The 25,779-nt window shown below is 44.6% G+C and overlaps 1 protein-coding gene across 1 annotated transcript in view; it reads left to right on the top strand.

Moving 5' to 3' along the window:
- PELI2 (pellino E3 ubiquitin protein ligase family member 2) overlaps nucleotides 1-25,779 on the top strand; it is a 112,522-nt gene that overhangs the window by 38,261 nt on the left and 48,482 nt on the right. Inside the window, exon 2 of the mRNA XM_054024753.1 lies at nucleotides 728-857. Within this exon, the coding sequence (XP_053880728.1) occupies nucleotides 728-857 (130 nt within the window). The remainder of the gene's footprint in view (nucleotides 1-727; nucleotides 858-25,779) is intronic.

The raw sequence follows: 25,779 nt of genomic DNA, 5'->3' as shown, positions 1-25,779 counted from the left end.
CCGAAGAAGTGGGCTGTAGTCCACGAAAGCTTATGCTCTAATAAATTTGTTAGTCTCTAAGGTGCCACAAGTACTCCTGTTCTTCTTTTATTCAAAGTACAGAAATGATGGGAGTCCTAAGGCTAGACTGGTGTTCCAATACAGAGGTGCAGAAATGTTTCCATAGCTTGTAAAACCAGCATTCTCAAAGGGCTAGTCTACACTGGCAACGGTAAAGCACTGCCATGGCAGCGTTTTAACGTGGCTTGTGTGGTCGTGGCAGAGCGCTGGGAGAGAGCTTTCCCAGTGCTCTTAAAAATCACCTCCATGAGGGGCGTAGCTACCACTGTCTACACTGGCACTTTACAGCGCTGAAACTTGCTGCGCTCAGGAGGGTGTTTTTTCACACCCCTGAGCGAGAAAGTTGCAGTGCTGTAAATTGCCAGTGTAGACAAGCCCAAAGTTGCTGCACTCAAGGGTCAGCCTTTCTTAGCATGTAACAAAATCTGTTAAGAGAAGTGAAAGTGTTAAGTTCAGATTCACCAACTTGTTCACACTCTTTAGAAAATTGAAAGCTGTACTCATTGGTTCTATCTAGTAAGTGAACTTTCTTGCTCCAGGGTGTGCTGCCTCCTGCTTTGTAATCTTTATGGCGCATGATCTGATAGTTTCATTTCCAACTCTGCTTCCCTTCCCTGCTGCATGCCAAAGGGTATGGAATAAACATGAACTTCTTGTTTGTTCTTAGGTACAATGGCTCCCTCCCTAATGGTGACAGAGGACGTAGGAAAAGCAGGTTTGCTCTCTATAAGCGACCTAAGGCTAATGGAGTCAAACCCAGCACTGTTCATGTGATATCAACGCCCCAAGCATCCAAGGTATGTGGCAGTTGGAGAGAGTCTCTGCTTTCTGATAATCTTGGCTGAAGATAACTTACTTTTTTGGGTGGTGTGCTTGTTTTCTTTTTCTGCCTTGCTGCCATCATTTCGGTTATGTTAGTGTTTAGACTTGAAATGAACTAGCCTGATTAAAAATCCTACAGTGGCTTCTCTTTTTAGCTATACTCTTAGTTGTAATTTAAACGTGAACCCTAATTTTGAGCTGAGTAGTTTTCACAACAGATTAATTCATATCTGACCCTTTTGCTTCCATACAAATGGTGTAATTTATCATCGGTGATAAATCTTCATTTTTGCTATATGAAGCACAGAATAAGAGACTGTAACTACCTGTGATGCATACAAATATTTCCCTTATTTTAGTAACCTGCAATATAATAAACACTAGGATGTAAAAAAAAAGTTTGACTGACACCTCTTCCGAAAGAGAGTTGCCAATTTATTATGCAGAAATTGTTCTTTCTAGGTCTCTAATATCTCGATTTATGAATGGCTTTGCATATGTGTGCATGTGCATTCAGTGATGTGGGATTTTTTTCTTCAAGTCCATCATAGGTTATGGGAGGGAAGCATGGGTAGCATGAGCCTCCTGGTCAAACAAAATTGACTCTTCTTGGTGGAAAGTTTTGTACTAGTTAGGAAGATGTACTTTCTTATATAATGTGGGTAAGATTTATTTTTTAAAGAGCCTCTTTTCTTGCACTATTTCAAACGATGGTTGAGAAATCCTAAAACATGGGCAAGGTACATCCCACAGTGAACTGTGACTAGTTTTTGTTCTTTGTAATGAATGGTAGACTATATACATTTTATTCAAAGTGACAAATCTTGATGTCTAGACAAGAATCAAAGACAAAGCTGTGCTCCATGAATTTTGAACTTGGACTTGTTCAATTCAGGAAATTTCAATATTCTAGACATTCAGCTGCTTCTTATTCTTTGTTCAGAGGTCATCTATGGCAATCGTGTGATGGGTTTTGAATGTGTAATTTCTGTTTAAGTACGTTGGAAGAAAATATGGAAGCTTCCACAGCTTTCTTGAGCAAATTGAAGCTAAATGATAAAGTCAAGCAGTGAAGAAGTATATAAGAGCATACACAAAGTACAAAAGTCTCCATCCTGAAAAGAAACTGGGTAGGTGTATTGGTGGCCATACAAGAAGCCTATCTTGAAAAGATAACAGAATTAAATGGAGAGATGAAGGATGATCAGAACTCATGCTAATCAAGGGGATGGTCTGTGGTCTCACAAAATAAACTTTGTGGTAAAGGTGAAGATAGTCTCCTTACATCTAGCAAAAAACCTACTATATTTGCACTATGCTGGAAAATGCAGTTATTTGGTTTAAGGGAGTTAATAAAATTCTTAACATCAAAATAATGAGGCACATAGGCACCAACTTTTCCCTGCGCTGGTGGGTGCTCAAGCCCCCCCACCTCTTCTCCGAGCCTGCTGCGTTCCCCCTTCTCCCTCCCAGCTCTTGCTGTGCGAAACAGCTGTTTTGTGGTGCAAGTGCTGGGAGCCAGGGGGAAAAGCGGAGACATGGCGCGCTCAGTGGAGGTGAGCTGGGGCGGGGGGGGGGGGGGGAGAGCTGTCCAGTTAGCTAAAATATATTCAGTATATTTAAAAAGTCTTAAGTGTTCATATTTGGTTGAGTCAGTAGATGAACAGAATTGAGATTTAAGAAGAAAAAACTGAGTGCCTTTTACCTACCTTCTTGGTTTTTAAGCCTTTAGAGTATACTTGGGTCACAACCTATGTTTCACAACTATGAGTATTAGAAAGAAAGAGAAATAAAAAGCTAAGATTCTGTGTCATGGTTCAGGATGGACTGTATCTTTGACCTGCCTCTCTTCCCTCTCCTGCCCTATTGGAGCCCTTTTACAAGTAACACTTTGTACAGGTCCAACACCTGCACTTCTGAGTGAAATCCCATGATTCAACCCACTTTTGAACTGGATCTCTAGGTTACAGTACCCCTGTTTACCAACTGTCACCATGCCTCCATGGGTCACAACTGACCACACCAAATTCAGGACAAGCTGCTGGGAAAAAGGGCAGACACACCCCACAACTGGTGGTTATTCTTCCTTGAGAGATACCAAACCAGCAACAAAAGTAAACTTCTGTCTCACCACACTGGCTAACAAGAAGTCAGAAATGCAGCCTCCTTAGGTATTCCAGACATGGATTCAACACCCAGACACTAGACTTAATGAGTGGTTATTTAAAATAAATTTCATCAAACAAAAGGGTTCTTCTGATTCCAAAGGACCAGCCACATACCCAGGTCAATATATAACTCAGATCTTACCCAATAATCACGCTATTGCCAATCCTTTAGTATCTAAAGGTTTATTTATAAAAAGAAAGGTGAGAGTTAAAATTGGCTAAAGGAATCAAATACATACAGTAATTGCAAAGTTCTTGGTTCAGGCTTGTAGCAGTGATGGAATAAACTGCTGGCTTGTTAAAGGCTCTGGTTGCTTCCAAATCATTGGAAGGTGTTCAGTCCTTTGCTTAGAATGTTCCCATTAGTATAAGTTCATAGTCCAGAGGTTTGAACAGGAAAGAGGCAAAATGGAGATGTTTCCAGGGCCTTTTATAGCTTCTGCCAAGTGAAGGGAATCCCATTGTTCTTACTGTGAAAAATTACAGGGGACAAGTTGGTGTTTGGGGTCACATGGGCAAGTCACATGTTCATGCATGCTTCACTTAGTCATAGTAAAGGCCATCACAGGAAAGTCCATTAAGTGTAGATAGGCATCTCCCATGGTCCATTGTGAGTTAAGAGTTCCTTGATGGACCATTTAACTTGAATAGTCCTTAGATGTGCAGGCTAAATGCCTTGTGGGTGTTACCACAGGAGCAAATATTTGAAATATAGATATAGTTAATTTTCATAACTTCAAATACAAAAATGATACATGTATACAAATAGCACAATCATATTCAGCAAACCGTAATTCTTCCATAGACATCTTACATGCCACACTTTGTACAAGATTTGTTGCAATTATATAACAGTGGTAGCAAAAATAATCTACATCGTCATATTTTAATCAGATCGCGTTGCACCAACCATGTCTGCTTAGCAGGCCCAACTGGATTTGGTGATTGCCAGTGATTTCCCCTACGATCAGTAGGAGAATCCAGTGACGCCAAACAGCTTCTTGAAAACCAAGTATTTGTTTATCTATAGGAACATAGAAATTGGTGACAAGGGTTAAAATAACAAAGCATGCTTTAAATATTTTGGGGTTGGGGGTTGCTCAGCTTATGCCATGCACGCTTCCACAGCTGGAGATCTGACTTCCATCTGCCTTTCTGCAGACCTTTCTTGGCTGATTTTGTAACATTTTCTAAATACTCTGTTTAAGATTTCATGCCTGAAGGCTCTGTCCTAAGCTAGGAGGTGGTTGTCCGCTACGTGTACAGATGAAACAGAACCTGTACTATCAGTTTAAGAAAGTGCTTAAATATCTACAGCCATTAAGTCTGGTTCCTGCAGATATGCAAAACCCACCTAGGACTGAGTTAACTCTTTGCAGCCCTGTGGCAGACAGCATGATCGTAATCAAATAGACAGAGGTACACATTAATTTTATGAATATTATACAGATATCTCCCATGTTCTTCACGCTCACATATTCGTGGGACACTAGGAGCTGGGGCTTTAAGAAAAATACCAAATCTTGCAAAACTTGCTAATTCTTGCAACTTTTATGGCAACACTGTTCTTGTGAGATTGGGCTGAATTTAAGAAATGGATGCAGTCATCTAACCTGGTAGTTCTCAACCTTCAGGGTGGCCTTCCATTCACCAGGGAAGCAAAATCTCCCTGAAGAGGGATGCAGCAGTTCCAGCTGCATGTGATCACTGCTGTCACCCAGCCAGCAACACAAGTGGTGAAAAAAATGAAGGGTGTCTTTGTTCTCAAACCCCTTCCTTTCCCTTTCCCACTTGCTGATTGGTCTTCATGAGACTAACGGACGGGGTGGGTGTAGAAATTGAGGGGCCAGCAGGGGCAACTCTTGCTGCGTCATAAAGCTGAGATGAGCATTTTTTAAAGATCCATTTTTTTTTCCCCTCAGTATGCTTTAAAATTCACAGGCATACCCAGATTTGTCTTGAAACGTGTTGTGGATTCTCATGGCCTGTAGTAGGGTTAATGGTGCAAATTTATGGACAAGGTTCTTGTGTGAATATGTGCAGAGATGGAGGGTGTGACGTTCCCCTGGAGTTATCTGGACCAGTGATCTGCTAGGTCACTGCAATCCTCGACTCCGGGAGCCAGCTTTACTGTGCTGTGAGAACCCCCACTCCGGGACTGTTCATGCGCAGCCTCTAGCACAGGGGTGGGCAAACGTTTTGGCCCAAGGGCCACATCTGAGTATGGAAATCGTATGGCGGGCCACGAATGCTCACAAAATTGGGAGTTGCAGGGTGGCAGGAGGTGAGGGCTCTGGGGTGGGGCCAGAAATGAGGAGTTTAGGGTACGGGATTGGGCTCTGGGCAGGGACCGAGGGGTTCGGAGGGTGGGAGGGGAATCAGGGCTGGGGTAGGGGGTTGGGACGCGGGAGGGGGTCAGGGGTGCAGGCTCCGGGTAGCATTTACCTCAAGCAGCAGCATGTGTCCTCCCCTCCCCCCCCCCCCAGCTCCTACGTGGCGACATGGCCAGCAGCTCTGTGCGCTGCTCTGTCTGCAGGCACTGCCCCTGCAGCTCCCATTGATCGCAGTTCTGGCCTGTGGGAGCTGTGGAGGTGGTGCCTGGGGCGGGGGCAGTGTGCAAAGCCCCCTGGCTGCCCCTACATGTAGGAGCTGGAGGGGGGGGACATGCCGCTGCTTCCAGGAACCACGCAGAGCCACAGTACGCGTGGAGCGAGGCAAGCCCTGGACCCTGCTCCCCAGCAGGAGCTCGAGGGCCAGATTAAAATGTCCGAAGGGCTGAATGCGGCCCCCGGACTGTAGTTTGCCCACCCCTGCTCTAGCATGTAAGCTGCTCCTAGCTACGTGAGTGAGCACTTTTGGCCAGCCGCTGCTTGGATTATACAACTGAATGACACTACCCAATATCTCTGGTCCCAGACACAACCCTAGGAACCTCTGCCTTGCAGTGTCCAGTTATGCCCCCTGGACGCTGCAAGCTTATGAATTCGTCAATTTAACAAAGAAATTGATATGTTCCAGGCTCGTTATCCCAAGGGGAGTCTCTGACCTGCTTCAAACCAAACGCACTGCTTCAGGTAGAATAAACAAACACATTTATTAACTACAGAAGATAGATTTTAAGCGGATATAAGTCAAAGCACAAGTAGTCAGATTTGGTCAAATGAAATAAAAGCAAAAATGTATTCTAAGCTGATCTTAACACTTTCAGTGCCCTTACCAACTTAGATGCTTCTCACCACAGTCTGTCCGGTTGCTCTTCAGCCAGGTTCTCCCCTTTGATCAGCGTTTCAGTCGCTTGGTGGTGATGTCTGTAGATGAAGGTGGAAGAGAGAGGAAGAGCATGGCAAATGTCTCTCCTTTTTATCCTGTTCTTTCTTCCCTCTTGGCTTTGCCCCTCCCCCCCCTTCAGAGCCAGGTGAGCATTACCTCATCGTAGTCCCAAACTGACCAAGGGAAGGGGGGGCGACTCACTTGAGTCCAGCAGATCCTTTGTTGCTGCCTAGGCCATTGTCCTTTGTTCCTGTGAGGCTGGGTTTGTTCCAAACATGCCCTGATGAGGTGTGACCTGCCCCTCTGCTCCTGGAGAGTTTTGCCTGGGCTTGTTTTAAGCCAAGAGGACACATTTTCAGCCTCAACTATATACATGAAATTACAACCTATAACATTACTATAACAACAATGCTTAGTGCATCATGAGCCTTCCGAAGACACCCGACATGACACAGTTTGCATTGAATACCACACAGTCATAAGGATGAACATGGGGATGCAGGGTGTTCCCCCGAGGTACAGTGTGTCACAGAGGGTTAAAGGTCCTGTCAGTAAACTTTCCAATTCTTGCCATGTGGCTCTCACTATTGCATGGATACTATCACCACTGAAAAGTGATCACCCAAATGGGTTTGCTCTTGGCTTTTGTCCAGCACCCACTGACGCACTGGGCAAACCCTGTTTTAAAATATTAAGGGGTTTTTCTGGTTCTGTAGGCTGCTGACACTGAAGTGTCACACCAGAGGGAGTGTGACTTTTGCTTGCAACATAGCAACAATCTTGCAGAACATGCACGAGTATATAGAGGAATGCTTGATGTTAGTCACTAGGTAGATCAGTGCAACATATAGCCATTGAACCTGATCACCCCCCAAGGAGTGAGTTTAAATTTTGTCTGCTGGGCACACTACTACTACTCTCTGCCGGCTTTCTGCTTTGAATAGCAGGTCCTTTTGAAAGTTTTGTAAATTTGTAGTCATTTGGTCAGAGGATTTCTAAGATGCAGTCCCCACAAAGTATACTCCTTTTTAATGTTTTCAGATTCTTAAAACTTTTGGTGCAAAGCCAGGACAAAACTAAGGCTGTGACCCTCATAAAACTTAGTGGGACTGTCACTGAGCTCAGCTATTCAGCTTTACCAAGGACCACTTCAGAAATATTTCGAATTATTATACTATAAAATCTTTAGTACCTTTTTTTTTAAACAGACAGTTCACATCTCTACAAGCTGTTTCCTCAGGAAGTCCTTTGAGTGACACAAACTGAAAAACATACTCGTGTGGACTTAAGGGAACAAGTCCTGCCCCTAATGCCATCTGCCCAAGTCCCCCCTGGGACAGTCTGATGTATCCAATGCAGTTTTGTATCTGGAATCTGAAGCTGGTATGTTGATGTGGGGCTACTGTGGAAGGGAAGTCATTCATTTTCATCCAACTGAGAACATCTTATTGCAATGAATGGGCCACTTCATACCTCTGTGAGCCTTATACTGCAGAAATGTGGGCAGAAACCCCTTCCCCATATACTAACCCTAGATTTGGGGTAGGAGACTCAAGCACCACTGTTTCTTCTCCCTTTGTATGTCCAACTGGTGCATGTCCTTGTAGCCGTCCCACCTTTCCCACTCCCCAGGGCCCTTCCAAGCTTAACAAGGACATAAAAGCTCCAGGAGGAGGTTGGAGCTCAGAGCGGTATGCCCCTCAGTCTCTCTACCACTATTTTCTCAAGCTGGGGAGATGCATTGTCAATTCTATATTAATGAAAACTAAGTTTGCCTAGCTCTATCTCCTGCCCAGTGGCGTAGCCAGGTTCTAAGAGCAGGGGGGAGCGAACACGGGGAAAAAAAGGCGCCACCCGCTGCAAAGCAGCAAAGAAAAAGAAAAGAAAAAGCCAAGTCTTGCTGAAAAACCTGCCGTGCCGAATTACCCACCACCAAATTGCCGCCGAAGACCCGGAGCTGCCTGTGGGAAACCTGCGCTGGAGCCACAAGGTAGCAGGCGCCCCCCAGCGGGCACAGGGAGGAGCATCACCTGGCTGCCACAAAGCGAGGGCGGGGGGGGGGGGGCAGGAGCCGCCGCCTCAAGATGCATGCAGCGGAGCCCGAAGTGAGTGCCGCCGAAGACCTGGACGTGCTGGGAAGTGCCGAGTGAGTGCTCAGGGGAGCGGCTGCTCCCCCCCCCCCCACCTATGCTGCTGCTCATGCCCTTCCAGAACATAGAGGGTGACTAAACTTACGTAACTGTATATCCCCAACTTAAACTCCACCCCTTGGAATTATGCACAGGGACCAAAACACACGTTCAGATTGGATAGTCCTCTGAACTGTGAAGGGGCTGTAGTGAATACAGATTTGAGGGGATGTATATGTACTGGAGAATCTTAGTTATGAACACCTCAGGAATAGGGGTTGTTTGTAGCTCTGAAATGTTCGTAACTTTGAACAAAACATTATGGTTCTTTCAAAAGCTTGCAACTGAACATTGACTTCATACAGCTTTGAAACTACTTTGCAGAAGAAAACCGCTGCTTTTAACCATCTTAATTTAAATGGAACAAGCATAGAAACAGTTTCCTTACCACGTCAAATCTTTTTTAAACTTTCCCTTTTATTTTTTAGTAGTTTATATTTAACACTGTACTGTGCTGTTTGCTTTTTTGTTGCTGTCTGCTGCTGCTGCCTGATTGCGTACTTCCCAGTTCCAAATGAGGGGTGTGGTTGACTGGTCGGTTTGTAACTCTGGTGTTTGTAACTCTGAGGTTCTGCCGTATACACGCATTACCTTAATTCTGTTTCTTGGCTCTGAGGTTTAAGTTCATCCACACTGGGGAAGGGCATGAGGCAGTGCTACTCAACCTCAACTCTGTTAACAAAGCACTGTGTTTTGTTTTTCTTGGGGGGGGGGGGGCGGGGGGGCGGTCAGTGAATAGTGAAAGGGGTGGACGAAAGTGCTAGATTAATACTCCTTGACTTGGGGGCTAAAGGCGGAGAGCAGAAAGTAGAGGTGGCTTTTTTTTCCCCTCAAGGCCCTGTGCTTGCTTTTTTGCATGTTCTTTGAGCAGCTTCCTATCCAGAGTACTTATTCTCCTGCAGGGGCGTACAACACACAGAACAAGAGGCTTACTGAATAGGCAGGACAGCAGCATGCCCCTTTTAAAGACAAAGGGATCTGGAAGAAAGGAGGTGTGGAGAAATAAGGGGTGTATAAAGAGGCAGAGGAAGCAAGAGAGAACCATGAAAGGCAGTATGGAGATAAGATTGGAGTTTGTGTCGAATTCTGAAGTACTTAGAAAAGAGTAAAAAGTAGGGGGGAGAATGGATAAATGGGTAAGATGCAGCTACAGACTGGAGAATATAGGTCACACCTGTCCCCTTTGCTCCCACCTTATGGATTGGGGTAAAGGGAAGAAGGCTTCAGCTTGAATAGACTGAGTAATGCCCTCAGGACTTGCCTAATCAGAGGCTAAGAACTACTGCTGTTCTTTAAATGCAGACCTCACAAGTCATGACTTCACCTCCACACTACGCTGCAAGTAGCTCACAATCCGGTTACTTCCTCAGTGGAACAGGCTGATGCGCATTAATATTGAAATGTTTGGGACCTGATGTCTTCAGGCTATTGATGTCTGGCAGCAGGGTTTTCTAAGTTTGAGTGTCCCTAGTTTTAGAATCTGTTCCACTTGTATGTCTGTCAGACACCATGCAAGCATGATGCATTTATTTTGTTTAGCTTTCAGAGTAACAGTTCCATGTTTGTGTTACTCTGTATTTATAGCAACTTACTGACTTTCATAGTAGTTGTGTTTCAGAAATTAATAAAGTGAAATGTAACACTTCTGATTTTACAGGTTTCAGGGTGGTAGTGGTGTTAGTCTGCATCAGCAAAAACAACGAGGAGTCCTTGTGGCACCTTAGAGTCTTAACAAATTTATTTGGGAATAAGCTTTCGTGGGCTAGAACCCACTTCATCAGATGCATGGAGTGAAAAATACAGGAGCAGGTATAAATACATGAAAGGATGGGGGTTGCTTTACCAAGTGTGAGGTCAGTCTAACGAGAAATCAATTAACAGCAGGATACCAAAGGAGGAAAAATAACTTTTGAAGTGGTAAGAGAGTGGCCCATTACAGACAGTTGACAAGAAGGTGTGAGTAACAGTAGGGAGAAATTAGTATTGTGGAAATTAAGTTTAGGTTTTGTAATGACCCAGCCACTCCCAGTTTTTATTCAGGCCTAATCTGATGGTATCCAGTTTGCAAATTAATTCCAGTTCTGCAGCTTCACGTTAGAATCTGTTTTTTTGAAGTTTTTGTTGTTGAAGAATTGCCACTTTTAGGTCTGTTATTGAGTGACCAGAGAGATTCACATACTAACTATCCAAGTATACATCATCGCACATCTTCCTGCTGTGTTTGGCTTGATCACAAATTTTCCTTTATAGTGGTTATATAGCACAGAATTTAAGAGGCATATTGTACTGTGACACATCCTATTAATAGGATATTTTAAGTTAACATTGGAGTTCTAGTGTGAAAAAACTCTTAAACTGTGTTTTCTTCTTTAATAAAACCGCTTCTGAGTTCAGACTGGCTAGTGAAGTCACTCTTCAGAAGTCTGCATGATGATCTTAAAGCTCAGACTTCAAATACAGTATCTCCGAACATCTGGGTATCACAATAGTTAACCACCTGCCAAGCTCCCTCTTCTGTATGCCTAAGGCATCTAGTTAGCTAATAGAACAGCTCTCATCCATATTACATTTTATATGCACTACAATAGGTGTACAATATACCAGTTATTACCTTTTATTGTCTTTGTAAAAAGCAAGTGTGAGTTGGTAATTAAAACCTTTTACTGTTCTGAGTACTTAGATTCAGGTAGATACATCAGGTTGAACTTATTCCTTTGCACTTTCTTCGAACCCTAATAAAAGAGCTTTTGTTTATTTATATTGCTGTGTGAGGCAGGGCCTATGGATGTGTGCCAGAGACCAGTGATGCAATGGATTGCAGCTGGTGATCCTTCTGATGTGAAAAGGACACCGTTTTTAAACCCTTTTGATGACAGGCTTTTCTGGCATCTAAGAAACCTGAGACTAAATCAGGTACGCTAGCAATAGCTTCTGCGTGTCCCATTGTGAGTGGTTCCAGAAGCTCAGACCGAATAAAGAGCAGAGAAACCTTTTTTGTTCCTGATGATAACTTCTAACTTAACACTAAAATTTTTGTTCTGCTCGAGCTCTTCAGCATCGCTATTTGCATTTTTCATTTGTGAGAGACTAATGGAAATTTTCACTGCACAGAATATTAATGAGCAGCCTTCTTCTTCCTCTTCATTTCCTGGATATGAAATTTGTATTCCTGCTTTGTTTGCCCACCCATATGGACATTATGAACTGTTGTTCTCCTTCCATTTGAGGGGAAGACGCATTTTACTCTTGCTCTTTTTGCTGGTAACTTAAATTGAACCTCTTTTTGCTGACACACATTTCTGGCCACTCTGCGTACAGGAGAGGTGGTTCATTTCACTAATACCGGAGCTAAAGGTAACAGGTAGGCCTAATGGTGCCTGGGCTCTGGCATTGACTGACTCATGGTCTTGTAAGCCCCAGTTTGGCAAAGCACTTAAATATGTGCATAAGTCACAAAGTTAAATGCATGTGTTGCTGAATCAGGGCCTGAGGCTGAGGAGCCACCAGGCAATTTGCTACTACACCTTGGCATTTTACAGAGCTCAGGGTATGTTTGAGAGAGGCTTTTCTTACAGGGACTTACTCTTCCTGCACCATCAGGTGAGTAAAGCACAAGTCAAATGGCATCAGTCATTTCTGTGCTGGGGTCACTTTTCCAGGTCTTTTTATATTGAGATGTAGTAATGCTGTTCCAAACACTATTGTGCTACAGAGTGGATTAGGCTGGCTATATTGCATGATGATCCAAGAAAAGTTTCAAATTATGCTGACTCTTCATTGGTTGTTTCAGGCTCTTCTGTAGAGCTCTGTGTGGATATAAATGGGTATCCACGGAGCTGTAGCACTCTACCGGGAACCGCAGGAGCAAAAGCCAGCAGCTCCTCTCGTGTGGCTGTACTGACCCCACACTGCCCACAGCACTAGTGTGACCAGGGGCTAGGGGGGTGGTACAGGCATGCTGGAGGCACCGCTGGCATAGGGCACTAGCTCCTGGGGGTGGCAGCCTGCCGGGCCGCTGCTTTCACCGCTGTGGTTCCCGGTAGAGCCCTGCAGCTCTGGATACCCTCATCTCTGGATATAAGTTTTGTATCCGTGCAGGACTTTACTCTTTTAGCATAGAAATCAGCTGCTTGTGATTTCTGGTGCTGCTTAAAAATGCTGGATCGGCAGTTACTGAGCCCAAACTTCTTTGGCCTGTTGTGCAGCTTTTTCACAAGCCACACATGCTTTCTTTACATTGCTCTAATAGTGAACCTCAAGCATGGTTTGTGGGGACTGTTTCTGTTTTCAGGGGAAGGTGGTGAGGGAGGGTGATCTTGGTGATCTTGGCAGTCTTTGTGGGGAGGCCCAGGAGACAGCAAAGGTGACAATTCTGGTGTATGGACACCTTCGTACTATAAATGGGACTGAAACCACCAAACTGAATTCCGGCCATTATTGTCTTTGGCTGGATTTGAACTAGTGACCTACAGGCTCTTATTTTAATATTAGTATTAAAATTAGTTTCTAAATTTAAACCTACATACAGTGAGTTTTTGCTGTGTATTGACTATGCATACACATCTTCACTGTAGATCCAAAACTTGGTTCTATCCGGATCAGTCAGGAAAATTTCTGTGCAAGTAATTTTTGAAGTGTTTGTAGTTTAAATATTTTACCTGAACGGTACACTGGCATTCAATGGCTATTCAAAAGCATTGCCTGAGAGTGATGGGACCGTGAAGTGGAGCTCTGCAATTTTGTTGTCTAGGTGACACTATTTGCACCCTCCCCCAAATCTATCTTGCTCAATAGATTTTGTATAAATAACTTCTTAAGCAAAAATATATCTTAAAATCTAACTGTAAAGGGGCATCTTTTGTGCACACAAAGCATTTTCAGATGTTTAATCTTAGGGATCTGCATGGTACATCATGTGACAAAGAGCTGTTTACCACAGTCTAGTAACAGTTTTACCTGCATGCAGCATGTGTGGGAGTTCTGTGCTGCTTTGGCAGGCTTACACTAACACATTTGGTTCGCACATTCTCACGTGCACAAATGTCCAGTTTGAGTCTTCAGTCATTACGATTGTTCTCATACTTGGTACTGTTGGTGCTGCTTGTAACCTTTATTCCCTACTCTGAATGAAAGAAGAGTACATTGGGATTTGGGCCTGGAGTGCCGTTTACTACAGAAGCAGCCAGCATTTTAATTCCTGTGCTAGCTGGACTTCTCTACCCCTCCACAGAATCTTCTAAGGAGGGGTGGGAAGTCTGTCAAGTTTGCATATGGTGGGGGATGAAATCATGTGGCCAGCAGCTATATTATTTCCACTTCCAAACACTCAAAAACCATGAGTCAGGTCGGTCCCGTCCGCCCCCCATGAGGGCTAGACACTTAAATGCAAGCTGAGCTTCTGACATATTTGCCTGGCTCAAAGAGCTGGGGCTTAGAGAAACACATTAAATTATATAAGACTTAAGATAAAATCAAAGGATTGGCAATATTAGTGCTAATCTCCTGGGCCATTCTTGAAGCATGCACATGAGTTCTGTGTTGGAGCCGGGCAGTTACTGCACAACCAAATCACTTGCAAAGTAGGCTAATTTAAGCCAAAAGTATACTGTGAATTAATGGGAAGGAGCTACTCCTAACAGCAAGTATGGCTGCCCCATTCTTTACAGACCAAATTTTGTGTTTTGACATTGCACTAGCAAATAGCTGAGTGTTCTGCCCAAATTTGGTCAGAAATGTTCACCTTGTAGAAAAAGGCAAATTACTCTGAACTTTTTTTTTTTTAATTTTGGGAGAAGAAAAGAGAAATAGTAAATACCTCCTTACAGGTATGTGATCTGGTTTTCTAGGCACTTCAGTTTCATTTTTACTGGTTTGTGGTGGATGGCGATGAGAACATTCTCCTTCTCCTCCAGACTACTTTTTCAAGCTGTGTGCAAAGGGTCTTTCTGATTGCTTGTTCAATTACCTGCAGTCAGTCTCTCCGCCTCTTGCCATCACAACATCAGCATGTACCGTTACTGACTAGGTTCCTGCAGTCCTAATCAGTTTCGTGCTGCTACCAGAAAAGTACAAAGTGCAGACGCATAGATATAATTGTTGTTTTTTGGGAGACACTTTCTGTTCAATGACTAGGGAAACTGCACAAATGTGGGATTCCCCTGTTGACTTGCACAGTGCAAACCATTGTGTCTGTGTAGATCAAGAGGAGAGATTGTTAGCAGGCAGTTTCCTCTACGTATGGGGTGTGAATGAACAAAATGGAAAATATTGTTTATAGGAGTAGAAAGGCAAAACTAAAGTGCCTTTAAAAAAATGCCATTCCAAGTGGTTTTTTTTTTTTTTAGATCCAGGCTGTTTGGCCAGAATTGTGCCCCATCAGCACTTTCATAGTCTTATAAAGCTACCCAGGCAGGCTTTAACTCCTGCCCAATTAATGATAGATATCCCCCACAGTCACATGCATACTCATTGGGAATTGGATGTAACGCTTATGCAATAACTGATCTTTCAAATAGGGAGCCAGGTTGTGATCTCTTACGTTTGTCATTATACCTATAGTTAGTGCTAGTCCCTTTGTATAGCTGTATAGTTTGTCCCTTTGTATAGCTGAATCCATAAAGGAAGGATCTTCATAAAGTTTGAACATTTATCTACTCTAGTTGAATTTTGAGGCTCTCCCTGTCATGTAATCTCTTTGGCTACCTTCCTTTCTAGGATTAGCTAGAAGTCCTCTGGGTCATTTTGTGAGACATTTAGAGGTAGAGCGCGTTTCAGGGAAGGGAGCATACCACAGTCCAATTGGAGGATTATGAGGAGATGAAAGAAGCTGTCTTGGGATTCCCTCTCCAATCCATTCTTTCAGATGGGGATAGTTTCTCTCAACTAAATCTCTTTGGATCATTTTGAGACAGAGGTGAAAGTTTCAGTGATTACATACGGTGCTGTTCTATCCTGGATGTGGTTTTTGGGTGTGGCTTTAACAGTGGCAAATAAAATGAACTGGCTCAACTTCTGCATATTGTAAAACTCTGTATGTTGTATCTCAAGTTTTAAGCTAACATTTTGAATGCCTCTGTTAGCAACTTGTGCCATGCATGCACACAGGGCTAAAGTTGAATTATTGAAAGGAGTGGGGCGTAATCATTTGCAGGTCACACACACAAACATCCTTGTTGTTAAAATGTATCCCGCCTATAATTGCAGCTTACTTTGTCTCCTAGCTCTGTCTGTTTAGTATTGAATGTAGGGCTGGAAGGGACCTTAAGAGGTCATTTAATCCCCCCACCCCATGCTGAGGTAGGGCAAAGTATATCTAGATCATCTCTGAAAAGTGTTTTGTCTAACCTGTTAAAAATCTCCCTTAGAGTTAGAAAGCTTTTCCTAATATCTAACTTAAATCTCCCTTGCTGCAGATTTAACCCATTACTTCTTGTCCTTCCATCAGTGGGCATGGAGAACAATTGATCACTGTCCTCTTTTTATAACAGCCCTTGTTATCAGGTTCCCCCTCAGTCATCTTTTCTCAAGATTAAACATACCTAGGTCAGATTTTCCAAATCTTATACCATTTTTATGGCTGTCCTCTGGATTCCCTCCAGTTCGACCATATCTGCCTTAACGTATGGCGCCAAGAACTGGCCTCAGTAGTCCAGCTGAGGCCTCACCAGCGCTGAGTAGTGGGATGGTTATCTCCCTGTCTTACATATTACATTCCTGTTAATACTCCGCAGAATATTAGCCTTTTTTGCAACTGTATCACATTGACTCATTCAGTTTATGATCCACTACAATCCCCAGTCCTTTTTCAGCAGTACTACTGCCTACCCAGTTATTCCCCATTTGTAGTTTTGTATTTGATTTTTTTTCCCTTCAAGTGTAGTACTTTGTATTTGTCTTTATAGAATTTCATCTTGTTCAATTCTGACCAATTCTTCAATTTGTCAAGGTCATTTTGAATTCTAATCCTGTTCTCCAAAATGCTTGCAACCTCTTTCAGCTATGTGGCCTCTGCAATTTTATATGCATAGTATTCACTCCATTATCCGAGTCATTAATGAAAATATTGAATAGTACTGGACCAAGGGCAGACCCCTCTGGGACCCTGCTAGATAGACCTGTGATGCTTCCCAGGGGTACCAAGGGTCAGGAGTCACCTCCCCACTTAATTCTGCAGTCTTTTCTAACAGACCATATGATTAGTGAGGGAACCCACTCATATGTATAGGTGCCCTTAAGTACTTGCTAAGCATGTAGATGTTGAACCATTTGTTCATGTCTTTACCAGACCTGATTCTGTCCATACTAATCACACTCTTGTGACGAGCTTGTATTCAGGTTTCAGGAAGAAAAAGTGTCTTTCCCTCTATGCTCGGGTCAAGTATTGTTTATAGAAGGTGACTAGTCTTAAGCAAATTCTGTTTTCAGATAACTGACTTCCCACTTTTCTGTCACTGAAACTTGGCAATGAAGGTGTAGTCAGCACTGTGGTTAGCATTACAAGATATGTCTTGTATCGGAAGTAGAATGCTGTGCTTCTTGAAAGTTAATTCACTCTTTGGTTGGCCTCTGCATATTTCCACTCTTGGAATGCACCACTGCTACAGTTTGAACCGGTGTAACATTTTAGTAGCAGTGTCTTCTGAAGTTTTCTTGTGCCTTCAGTAACAACAAATCATTCTGTAAAATCAGGTAACTTATTGCAGTTAGTCATAAAAGTACGGAAGTACTTTGCACTGTACAAGTGATTATAATCACCTCACCTTGCTTCTCCCCCTCCCTCAAATTATAGCATCATTTTATAAGTCAATATCATAGACCTCCAGAGTTGCATATTAATGCTGTAGACCATTTGAAAGATAAAAATCCAGCTACTTTTAGGTATAGTAGCTTTTGAGATAGCAGTAGTAAAATCTGGTTGGAATTGTAATAAGTATACAACAGTGGTTTTCAAACTTCTTTTCTGGTGACCCAGTTGAAGAAAATTGTTCATGTCCATGACCCAACAGAGCTCGGGATGAGGGGTTTGGGATGTGGGAGGGGCTGAGGGTTGGGGTGTGGGGGTGAGGGCTGCAGGGTAGGACTGGAAATGGGTTCGGGGGTGGGAGGGGGCTCTGGGCTGGGGCAGGGGCTAGGGGTGCAGGAGGGGGTCAGGGCTCTAGGCTGGAGGTGCAGACTCTGGGGTGGGGCTGGGGATAAGGGTTTTGGGGTGCAGGAAGGGGGTTTGGGGGCAGGGCTCAGGGCTGGGCAGGGGATTGGGGCACAGGCTTTCCTTGGGCGGCTCCTAGTCAGCGGTGCAGCGGGGGTGCTAAGGTAGGCTTCCTGCCTGTCCTGACACTGCGGACCACACTGCCCTGCAACCGGCCAGCAGCCAGTCTGGCTCATAGGCGAAGGTGCGGAAGCAGCTCTTGCACGCAGGCACAGCCCTCCCTCCCTTTTCCCCCCCCCAAGTGTGGATCTGGTACTCAGGGCGGGAGCTGCACGCTGCTGCTGCCCCCCCTCTCCCCCACGCCTAGGAGCCGGACCTGCTACTGGCTGCTTCCGGGGCGCAGCGCGGTGTCGGCACAGGTAAGGACTAGTCTGCTTTAGCCGGTGGTGGTCATGTTAACCAGGGGTAGCTGAGTAAATGTTTATGAATACTTCATTAAAAGGATACCTTTAAAAAGTGACACTTATGGCCCCCATGACTTTAATTCATGTTACAATTAACACCTAAAGTTACTATAACAAAGATCAGAGAACATAGCGGTGTATGGCCAGTTTCCCTAGGCGGTGGGTAGAATAGGCCCCACCCCTTCCCCGAGGCACACACCTCCCACTGCTACATGGCTGAGTCCTTCCTCTTCTCCACTCCACCCTCCCGCTCTGGAGGTCCCTGCTGCTCGCCGCGTCCCTCCTCTCCATCCCTCCCCTGCGAGGCCCCCGACCTGCCATGTCCTTCCTCTCCTCCACCCTCTCTCCCTCACGAGGCACTCGCTGCGTCCCTGTGGGAGAGGGAGTGGAGGAGAGGAGAGAAGTGGAGAGCGAACAGCAGGGGTCTCGCTGGGGAGAGGGAGTGGAGGAGAGACACTGAGAGTATGGGTGGTGGGGGCCTCGCGGGGGCTGGGGGGAAGGAGAGAAGGAATGAGACAAGTAGGAGTAGGGCTGGGGCGGAGCAGAGGTGGAGTGTACATGGGGCCATGGGTGGAAGATGGGTGCCCATGTCACTTTCTCTGTATTTTTTCCCCCACTGAATACTCAGTGGTAAGTGTCCTCCCCTCCCCCTTTTGTTTGAGAGTCTTCTACATAGAAAGGGGAGATAGACATTAAATAGGACAATGGCATGGAAATTGGCAGGGGGGTTGAGGAGGCAAGTTTTTAAATAATTGACTAGATTTCATGGTTTGTCTCTCCTCTGTGGTATAAATTAAGAACTCTTTTAAAAGTCTCTGCTACAGTCTGCTTATTACAGTCCAAGATATGTTTGTCACTACTATAGAAAATCTGCCCATCCCTGTCCTGTTCCTCAGGCTACCGTATTGTTTGGTTTTGTTTAAAAAGACATTTGCAAGCTTTTTCTTCCTTTGCGTGCCTGAACCCACCTAGAGATCTTCCAGCACTGGAGGTCAGAGTAATAAGGAAGTATCTTGGTGGTCCAGATGGGAGATGGACAGGCACAAAGCTGACCCAACCTCAGGCATGGACATTTTCCCCTATTTTATTCCAAATGAAAAATTTTGGCCTCGGAAGGCTAGATTTTTTTTGAACATTCAGTACTTTACAAGCTCTTGCAAGTATTCTGAAGGAACATTTTGTTCTCAGGAGCTTTATCATAAAAAGCAAATGTAATGTTTCTTGAGTAGTTATAAATAAAACTGCAAGTTAGAGACATTCTAACAATTGTGTGCTCTGGTGTTATCCGGGAAGTCCAATTATAATGGTTACTGTGATCTTGTTTAAAATTTCTTTGGCTCTCGAGTTTTAGTAAGTTATCACTTTGTATTGAGATGAATGCCCTGTTGTACTTGGTACCAAACATATATAGACAGTCCTTGCCTAAAAGAGCTTAATATCTGTCTAGATAAGACTGCCAAATGGTGAGGAAAAGGAAGAAGTCATATCTTGATTGGCACAGAGGGATTCAGTGAATTGTCTCGGGTTACTCAGGCCATGCCTACACTACAAAGTTAAGTTGACTTTATGTAAGCTGACATCGAGCCTCTGATTTAAGCAAGTCGATCTTGCGTTTCCACACTACGCTCACGTGTCAGTGGAGTGCATCCTCACTAGCAGGGCTTGCATCAACGCACAGAGCACTGCACTGTGTGTAGCTATTCCACAGTACACATAGCCAAGTGGAATTTTGGGTTGGGCTTGCAATGCCTTATGTGACCAAAAACATTGGTGTCGGTGGTTATGGGAACATGGCGTTAACCTTCCATGATGCACTTACCTCCCTCCCTGAAATGAACGGCAAACAAACCAAGCCTTTTTCACAAGCCTGGGTTACCCATGAGGACACCACAGCACGAAAAGCATGGACCCCGCTTAGCTGTACGCTATTGTTGTGAGCATTACAAACACCTTTGCGCCTTATCCTACAGTATTTACACAGCCGATACAGGAGCCGCTGTGCGGAACAATGTGATGCCACGCAAGTAGCCCTGCTGGAAGATATAGAGCAGAGAAATTTGCAGTTCCTGGCGACAGTCACGCATCATCTTGACACGGTTGAGCGCCATTTCTGGGCCTGAGAAATAAGCACTGACTGGTGAGACCGCATCTCTATGCAGCTATGGGATGACGAGCAGCGGCTGCAGAACTTTTGAATCTGTAAGGCCACTTTCCAGGAACTGCGTGAAGAGCTTTCTCCAGCCCTGAAGCGCAGCAATACTAAAATGAGAGCTGCTCTGACAGTGGAGAAGCGAGTGGCAATAGCTCTGTGGAACCTTGCAACACCAGACTGCTACTGGTCAGTGGGGCATTAATTTGAAGTGGGTAAATCTACTGTGGGATCTGTTATGATCCAAGTTTGCAGGGTCAGTAGCAGACTTCTGCTAAGAAGGGTAGTGACTCTGGGCAACGTGCAGGACGTAGTGGATGGTTTTGCTGCAATGGGTTCCCTAACTGTGGTGGGGCAAAAGACAGAATGCATATCCCTATCTTGGCACCAGACCACCTTGCCAAAGAGTACATAAATTGAAAGGGATACTTCTCAATGGCATTGCAAGCACTGGTGGATCACAGGGCCATTTCACCGACATCAGCATGGGATGGTTGGGAAAGCTGCATGACATGCACATCTTTAGGAACACAGGTCTGCTTAGAAAGCTGTTAGCAGGGACTTCCTTTTCAGACAGTAAAATAACCATTGGTGATGTTGAAATGCCAATCATGATCCTGGGAGACCCAGCCTGTCCCTTGCTCCCATGGCTCATGAAGCTGTATACAGGCACACTGGACAGCAGTAAGGACTGGTTCAACCATAGGCTGAGCAAGTGCAGAATGGTGGTGGAATGTCCCTTTGGATGTTTAAAAGGTTGCTGGCGTTGTTTGCTCACTAGGTTAGACCTCAGTTAAAGCAATATCCCAATTGTTATTGCTGCCTGCTGTGTGCTCCATAATATCTGTGAAACAAAGGGAGAAAAGCTTCTGCCGGGGTGGGGGGTTGAGGCAGATTGCCTGGCAGCCAATTTTGAGCAGCCAGACACCAGGGCAATAAGAAGAGCACATTGAGGGGATCTGTGTCTCCTTGAGACTTTGAAAACCCGTTTCAGCAATGATCCAGAGTAATGTGACACTTATCTGTGGTGTTCCTTACCAAACTGTCCCCTCTATTGCATTTTCTCCTCTCTAAACTCCACCCCCACCAACCACTGTGTGTTGAATGAATAAAGAGCCTTTTCTCCTCAATCCATTAAGTTTTATGTTGTAAGTTTTACACAAACACACAGACAGCAAAGAAAAGTAAGATAATCGGCAGCATCTCTTCCTTTGTGGCATGCTCTTGTTCCCCGCATGCTCTCCTGTCCTCCCTATCCATGTCCAGGTTCCAGACAGTGTAATCCTCCATGCTCTGAGCTCCATCTTGTCACTCTGAGGCATGCATTAACTCATTGAACATATCCTTTCGAGTCATCTTTTTCCGCTTTCTAATCTGGGAAAGTCTCTGTCCCAGTGTGGAGAATGCACTGACGCACAAGGTTTCAGCTGCAAGTAATGCAGAGCACAAGGGTAGCATTGACCGTGCATACATTGTTTCTGATACAAGGTTAATTTTTTAAATAAAAAAACCCCCCTCTCAATACACTTCACTGCAAGCTACAACATAATCACAACCGCTGGCTATTGCAAGAGTTGGTTTGCTGCTTCAGCCATGGTGAGTAAGGCCACAAGGCATATGATCTTGTGCTGCTGCTTTTGTGAAGACATTCTTGGGATCATAGGTTGGAACTTGAGAAAAGCCCCCTTTCCCTTAGCAGCCTGGATGGTGCTTGAGGACAGGCACCAGTGTAAAGCCCCCCCAAATAGTTTTTTTTTTTTACAGAAGTGGCACCGGGTTTAGGGGGAAGGGAGACAAACAGGAAGCTGCCACCCCCTTTTTTCAATGCTGCTTGCAACACACGGTGATCCCTTCCAACCAAAACCATGGTATGTTTGGGAAAGTATGGTTGTGTGATTCAGGTTTCACCAAACAGGTGGTGGATAACTTGTTGAATTATTTGCAGTTTAAGGGCTAGTATTGAAAACTCCCCGTTTCCCCCAGGTAACCCTATGCGATATCACTATCCTGAGGGTAACCGAGGCGGCAAGGGAGCAGATGCTGCAAGAATCCGGGTACAAACCTGGTCCTTATGCTGCAATACTGTGTGCTGCACAGGTGCCAGCAGAGTTAATAGTGGAGTGGCGCGGTAAAGTGTCCTACTGTGGTGGATGAAATAAGGCAGCCCTTCCCAGAAACCACCTGTAAAGTATTGCAGAGTACCTTCTTCCAAGTTTCATGGAGGATTTCCAGGCCATCCCCGTGCACATAAACTGTCTTTTTCGGAGAGCACCTTCTGCGTAGCTGGAGGCCACCGATACCCACTACACCTAGTTTTTTTGTTCAAATTAAACATAAAAAATAATAGCATGTAACCCCTACAGTTTGATCAGAAATGTGTACTCACCAGAGGTGCCTTCTCCAGCATCACGCTCCGCCGCCACCTAGTTCTGTCAAGGAATGGGCTCCAGGATTAAAAACTGTTCTTGGATGTCGGGGAGAATGGATCCTCTACTTTCCTGCCACACATTCTCCCCCTCCTTGTCAACAATGTCCTCTTCATTGCTGCTCTAGGTTGCCCAGGGTTCCTGGGAGGTATCCACGGAGCATTTTGGGGTAGTGGTGGGGTCACCACCGAGAATCGCATGCAGCTCCTCATAAAAGCGGCATGTCTGTGGGGCAGAGCCAGAACGACTGTTCGTCTCCCTTGTCTTCTGGTATGCTTGCCGAAGCTCCTTATTTTCACGCAGCACTGCTACGTGTCCCTGGTGTAGCCCTTCTCCCTCATGTTCCGCGTGATCTTGGCATAGATGTCAGGTTTCTTCTGCTGGATTGGAGCTCTGCCTGTACAGTCTCTTCTCCCACACACCAATAAGATCCACCACCACCACCTGCATATTCCATGTTGGAGTGTATTTGCGGCCTTGAGTCTCCATGATCCGCTGTGCTGGCAAACCCTCCACACTGATCAAACAGGAAATGGACATTTAAAAGTTCCTGGGGCTTTAACAGGGGAGCAGCTGTTTCCTGTGTACCTGATTGACGTGCTGAGGAGTTGAAAGTGGTCTACAGAGTGGTGACAGCGGAGCACTGCGGGACACCTCCTGGAGGCCAGTTCATTCCAATTACACAATGCAATGTCTACGCTATCCCCATGTCGACCTGTGGGTGTCGAATCAACGACGAGGGTGCCTCTCGTGGAGGTGGAGTACAGAAGTAGATGTCACAGGCCACTTAGGTTGGTGGAAAGGACTCGGTAGTGTAGACACATTGACTTAACGCAGCTTATGTCGACCTAAGTTTGTAAATGTAGACCAAGCCCTCAGGTAGTCTGTGGCGGAGCTGAGAATTGAACCCATATATCCCAAACCCTATTCCAGTGCTTTAACCATAATACCATTCTTCCAGATACATATACTATGTCTCAGCAGGTGCTTGATTGACTTGAATACAAAGTAATGGAAATGAATGTCTTGGCAGATTATTTAACATTTTTGTTAAAGTATATTTTTGTAGTTACCCTGATAATTCTCTTGGGTTTGGGGCAAAATGGGATCTAAAAACAGTTATTGGTGGCACTTTGAGAGAAGATTTGTAACCTTTTATGCACAGATCAAAAATTGCTGTTGTGGAGCTTGGCTACAGAATCCTTTGTAGTATAACCAGAGGTGAAAGTAAGCCGGTCCGGAACAGCGTACCGGCAAGAGCCAGTAAACCGTGCCAGACTGAACCGGCTTCCGCGGCGGTGATTTAAAGGGCCCAGGGCTTCAGCAGCTGCAGGGAGTCCCGGGCCCTTTAAAGTGCCGCTGGAGCTCCGGCTGCTGCAGGGAGCCCCAGGGCCTTTCAATCTTGAAAGGCCCCACCTCTTCCGGTTGAGCCGCCTCTTCCGGTTGAGGCCACGCCCCCGCTTAGGACTCCGGCGTACCGGTAAGTCCTTTAAGTTACTTGCACCCCTGAGTATAACTAATGCACTAGCAGCAGCTAGCCAGTCTGACCTGAGCAAAAATATACCAATAAGTAATGTCTACACTGGAATAGAAAATTTGCTGAAGGAAACAGACAAGAATTACCCCATTGCTATCTAGTAGTACAGTTCCTTTGATGGAAAACATTTTATATCAGATTGCCTTTGTTCCTGCTCTTGATTCACATTTCTTTGCAAATTTAGAGAAGGCTGCCCTCTCAAATTTATTCTAAAAAAGAGAGATGGAATACATGGCTAATCCCTAGTTTATCTCTCTCTCTGAAGATTTTCCATTTATATCTGTTTCCTACTGTTTTGCCTGTTATCAGTCTCATTCCAATTTTCCTCTCATTTCATGGCTCTGCACCCTAGACATTAACCTTTGATGTGGAACTTTTCAAATGCTTTGTAAAATCTAAGATTGCATAACAGTGGCTGCTGCAACTGGCATTGATGTCATCTGAGGATTCCATCATTTTAAGTAAGGATTTCCCCTTCCTGAAATCACTTTGTCTGTTCTGAATCAAGATATGCTTAACAAGCTATAAAATTAGTCTCTCTGGTTTTCTGTTACTGCATGGCTCTTGAATTGAGAATCTGTTGTGGAATTCTGTGTAAAGTGCCCATAGAATCTATAGTAGTTCAGTACTGGTATAAATAAATATAAAAATGGCATAAATTAATATTAAAAAATTGTACCAGATCAGCATGAACGTGGCTACCATTTTAGATCAGTAATTTTCTACTTTTGCATCCAGGTGCATATGAATATAACATGTAACATTAGAACGTAACAAATTGTGCACCTCCCCCTTTGCTATTTAGACTAATGCTAAAAGCAAAAGTGCACAAAGCCTTTCCCCCAGGCAAAAAGGTTGGACTGCTTTTTAAGCACTCTTAAAGAACACATGAGGAAGCGATAGCCCTCTTTGAACTAGTGTCTGGTTAATAGACTGTCTGGCAAACCGTGTTAATGGCAAGGGAATTTGAGTTGCAGACCACAAGATGAGCATGAATGGTCTCTGAAGCAGTCAGACTGCTCCTCAGAAGATGGTGCTGATCTTCTCTAGGTCTCTGCCTTAAGCAGCAATGCAAAATGTTCTCAGTTGAGCTTCCTTGTCCTAGAGTCCAAATGCAGTAACTGATGTCTTCTTGTTGGACTGATGCAGAGATCTCTGTGCATTTCCAGGAATTCCATTATTTCTGCTGGCAATCAGAAAGATCAAATGGGACATGGTCACTGAGATGACTCCAACTTGGGGCCAATCAGTATGGACAGATGGATCTCCTGGATCTCTCAATGGAGACTCCATGTAATCTACCAGTGTTTCCAGATCTCCTGTCTCAGGAACACACTTGTTCTGCTTCACAACTTTTAGTTACCTCATCTCCCGTGACACTGTCTGATTTTTAGCAAGGGTGTGAAGTATTTTGCTGAAGTCCAAGAAACTTTCCACATTGAAATGTTGTCAGAAATGTGAAAGGTTTTTTTGCTATAGGCAGTAGATGACAAACTGTCTGTTCTACCCCATTTAATATATTTTGGGCTATTTTATTATATCTAAAGTG

The sequence above is a fragment of the Malaclemys terrapin genome, chromosome 4 (genome assembly GCF_027887155.1).
Source record: "Malaclemys terrapin pileata isolate rMalTer1 chromosome 4, rMalTer1.hap1, whole genome shotgun sequence".
NCBI lineage: Eukaryota > Metazoa > Chordata > Testudines > Emydidae > Malaclemys > Malaclemys terrapin.
This window is presented reverse-complemented; position numbering and strand designations above follow the sequence as displayed.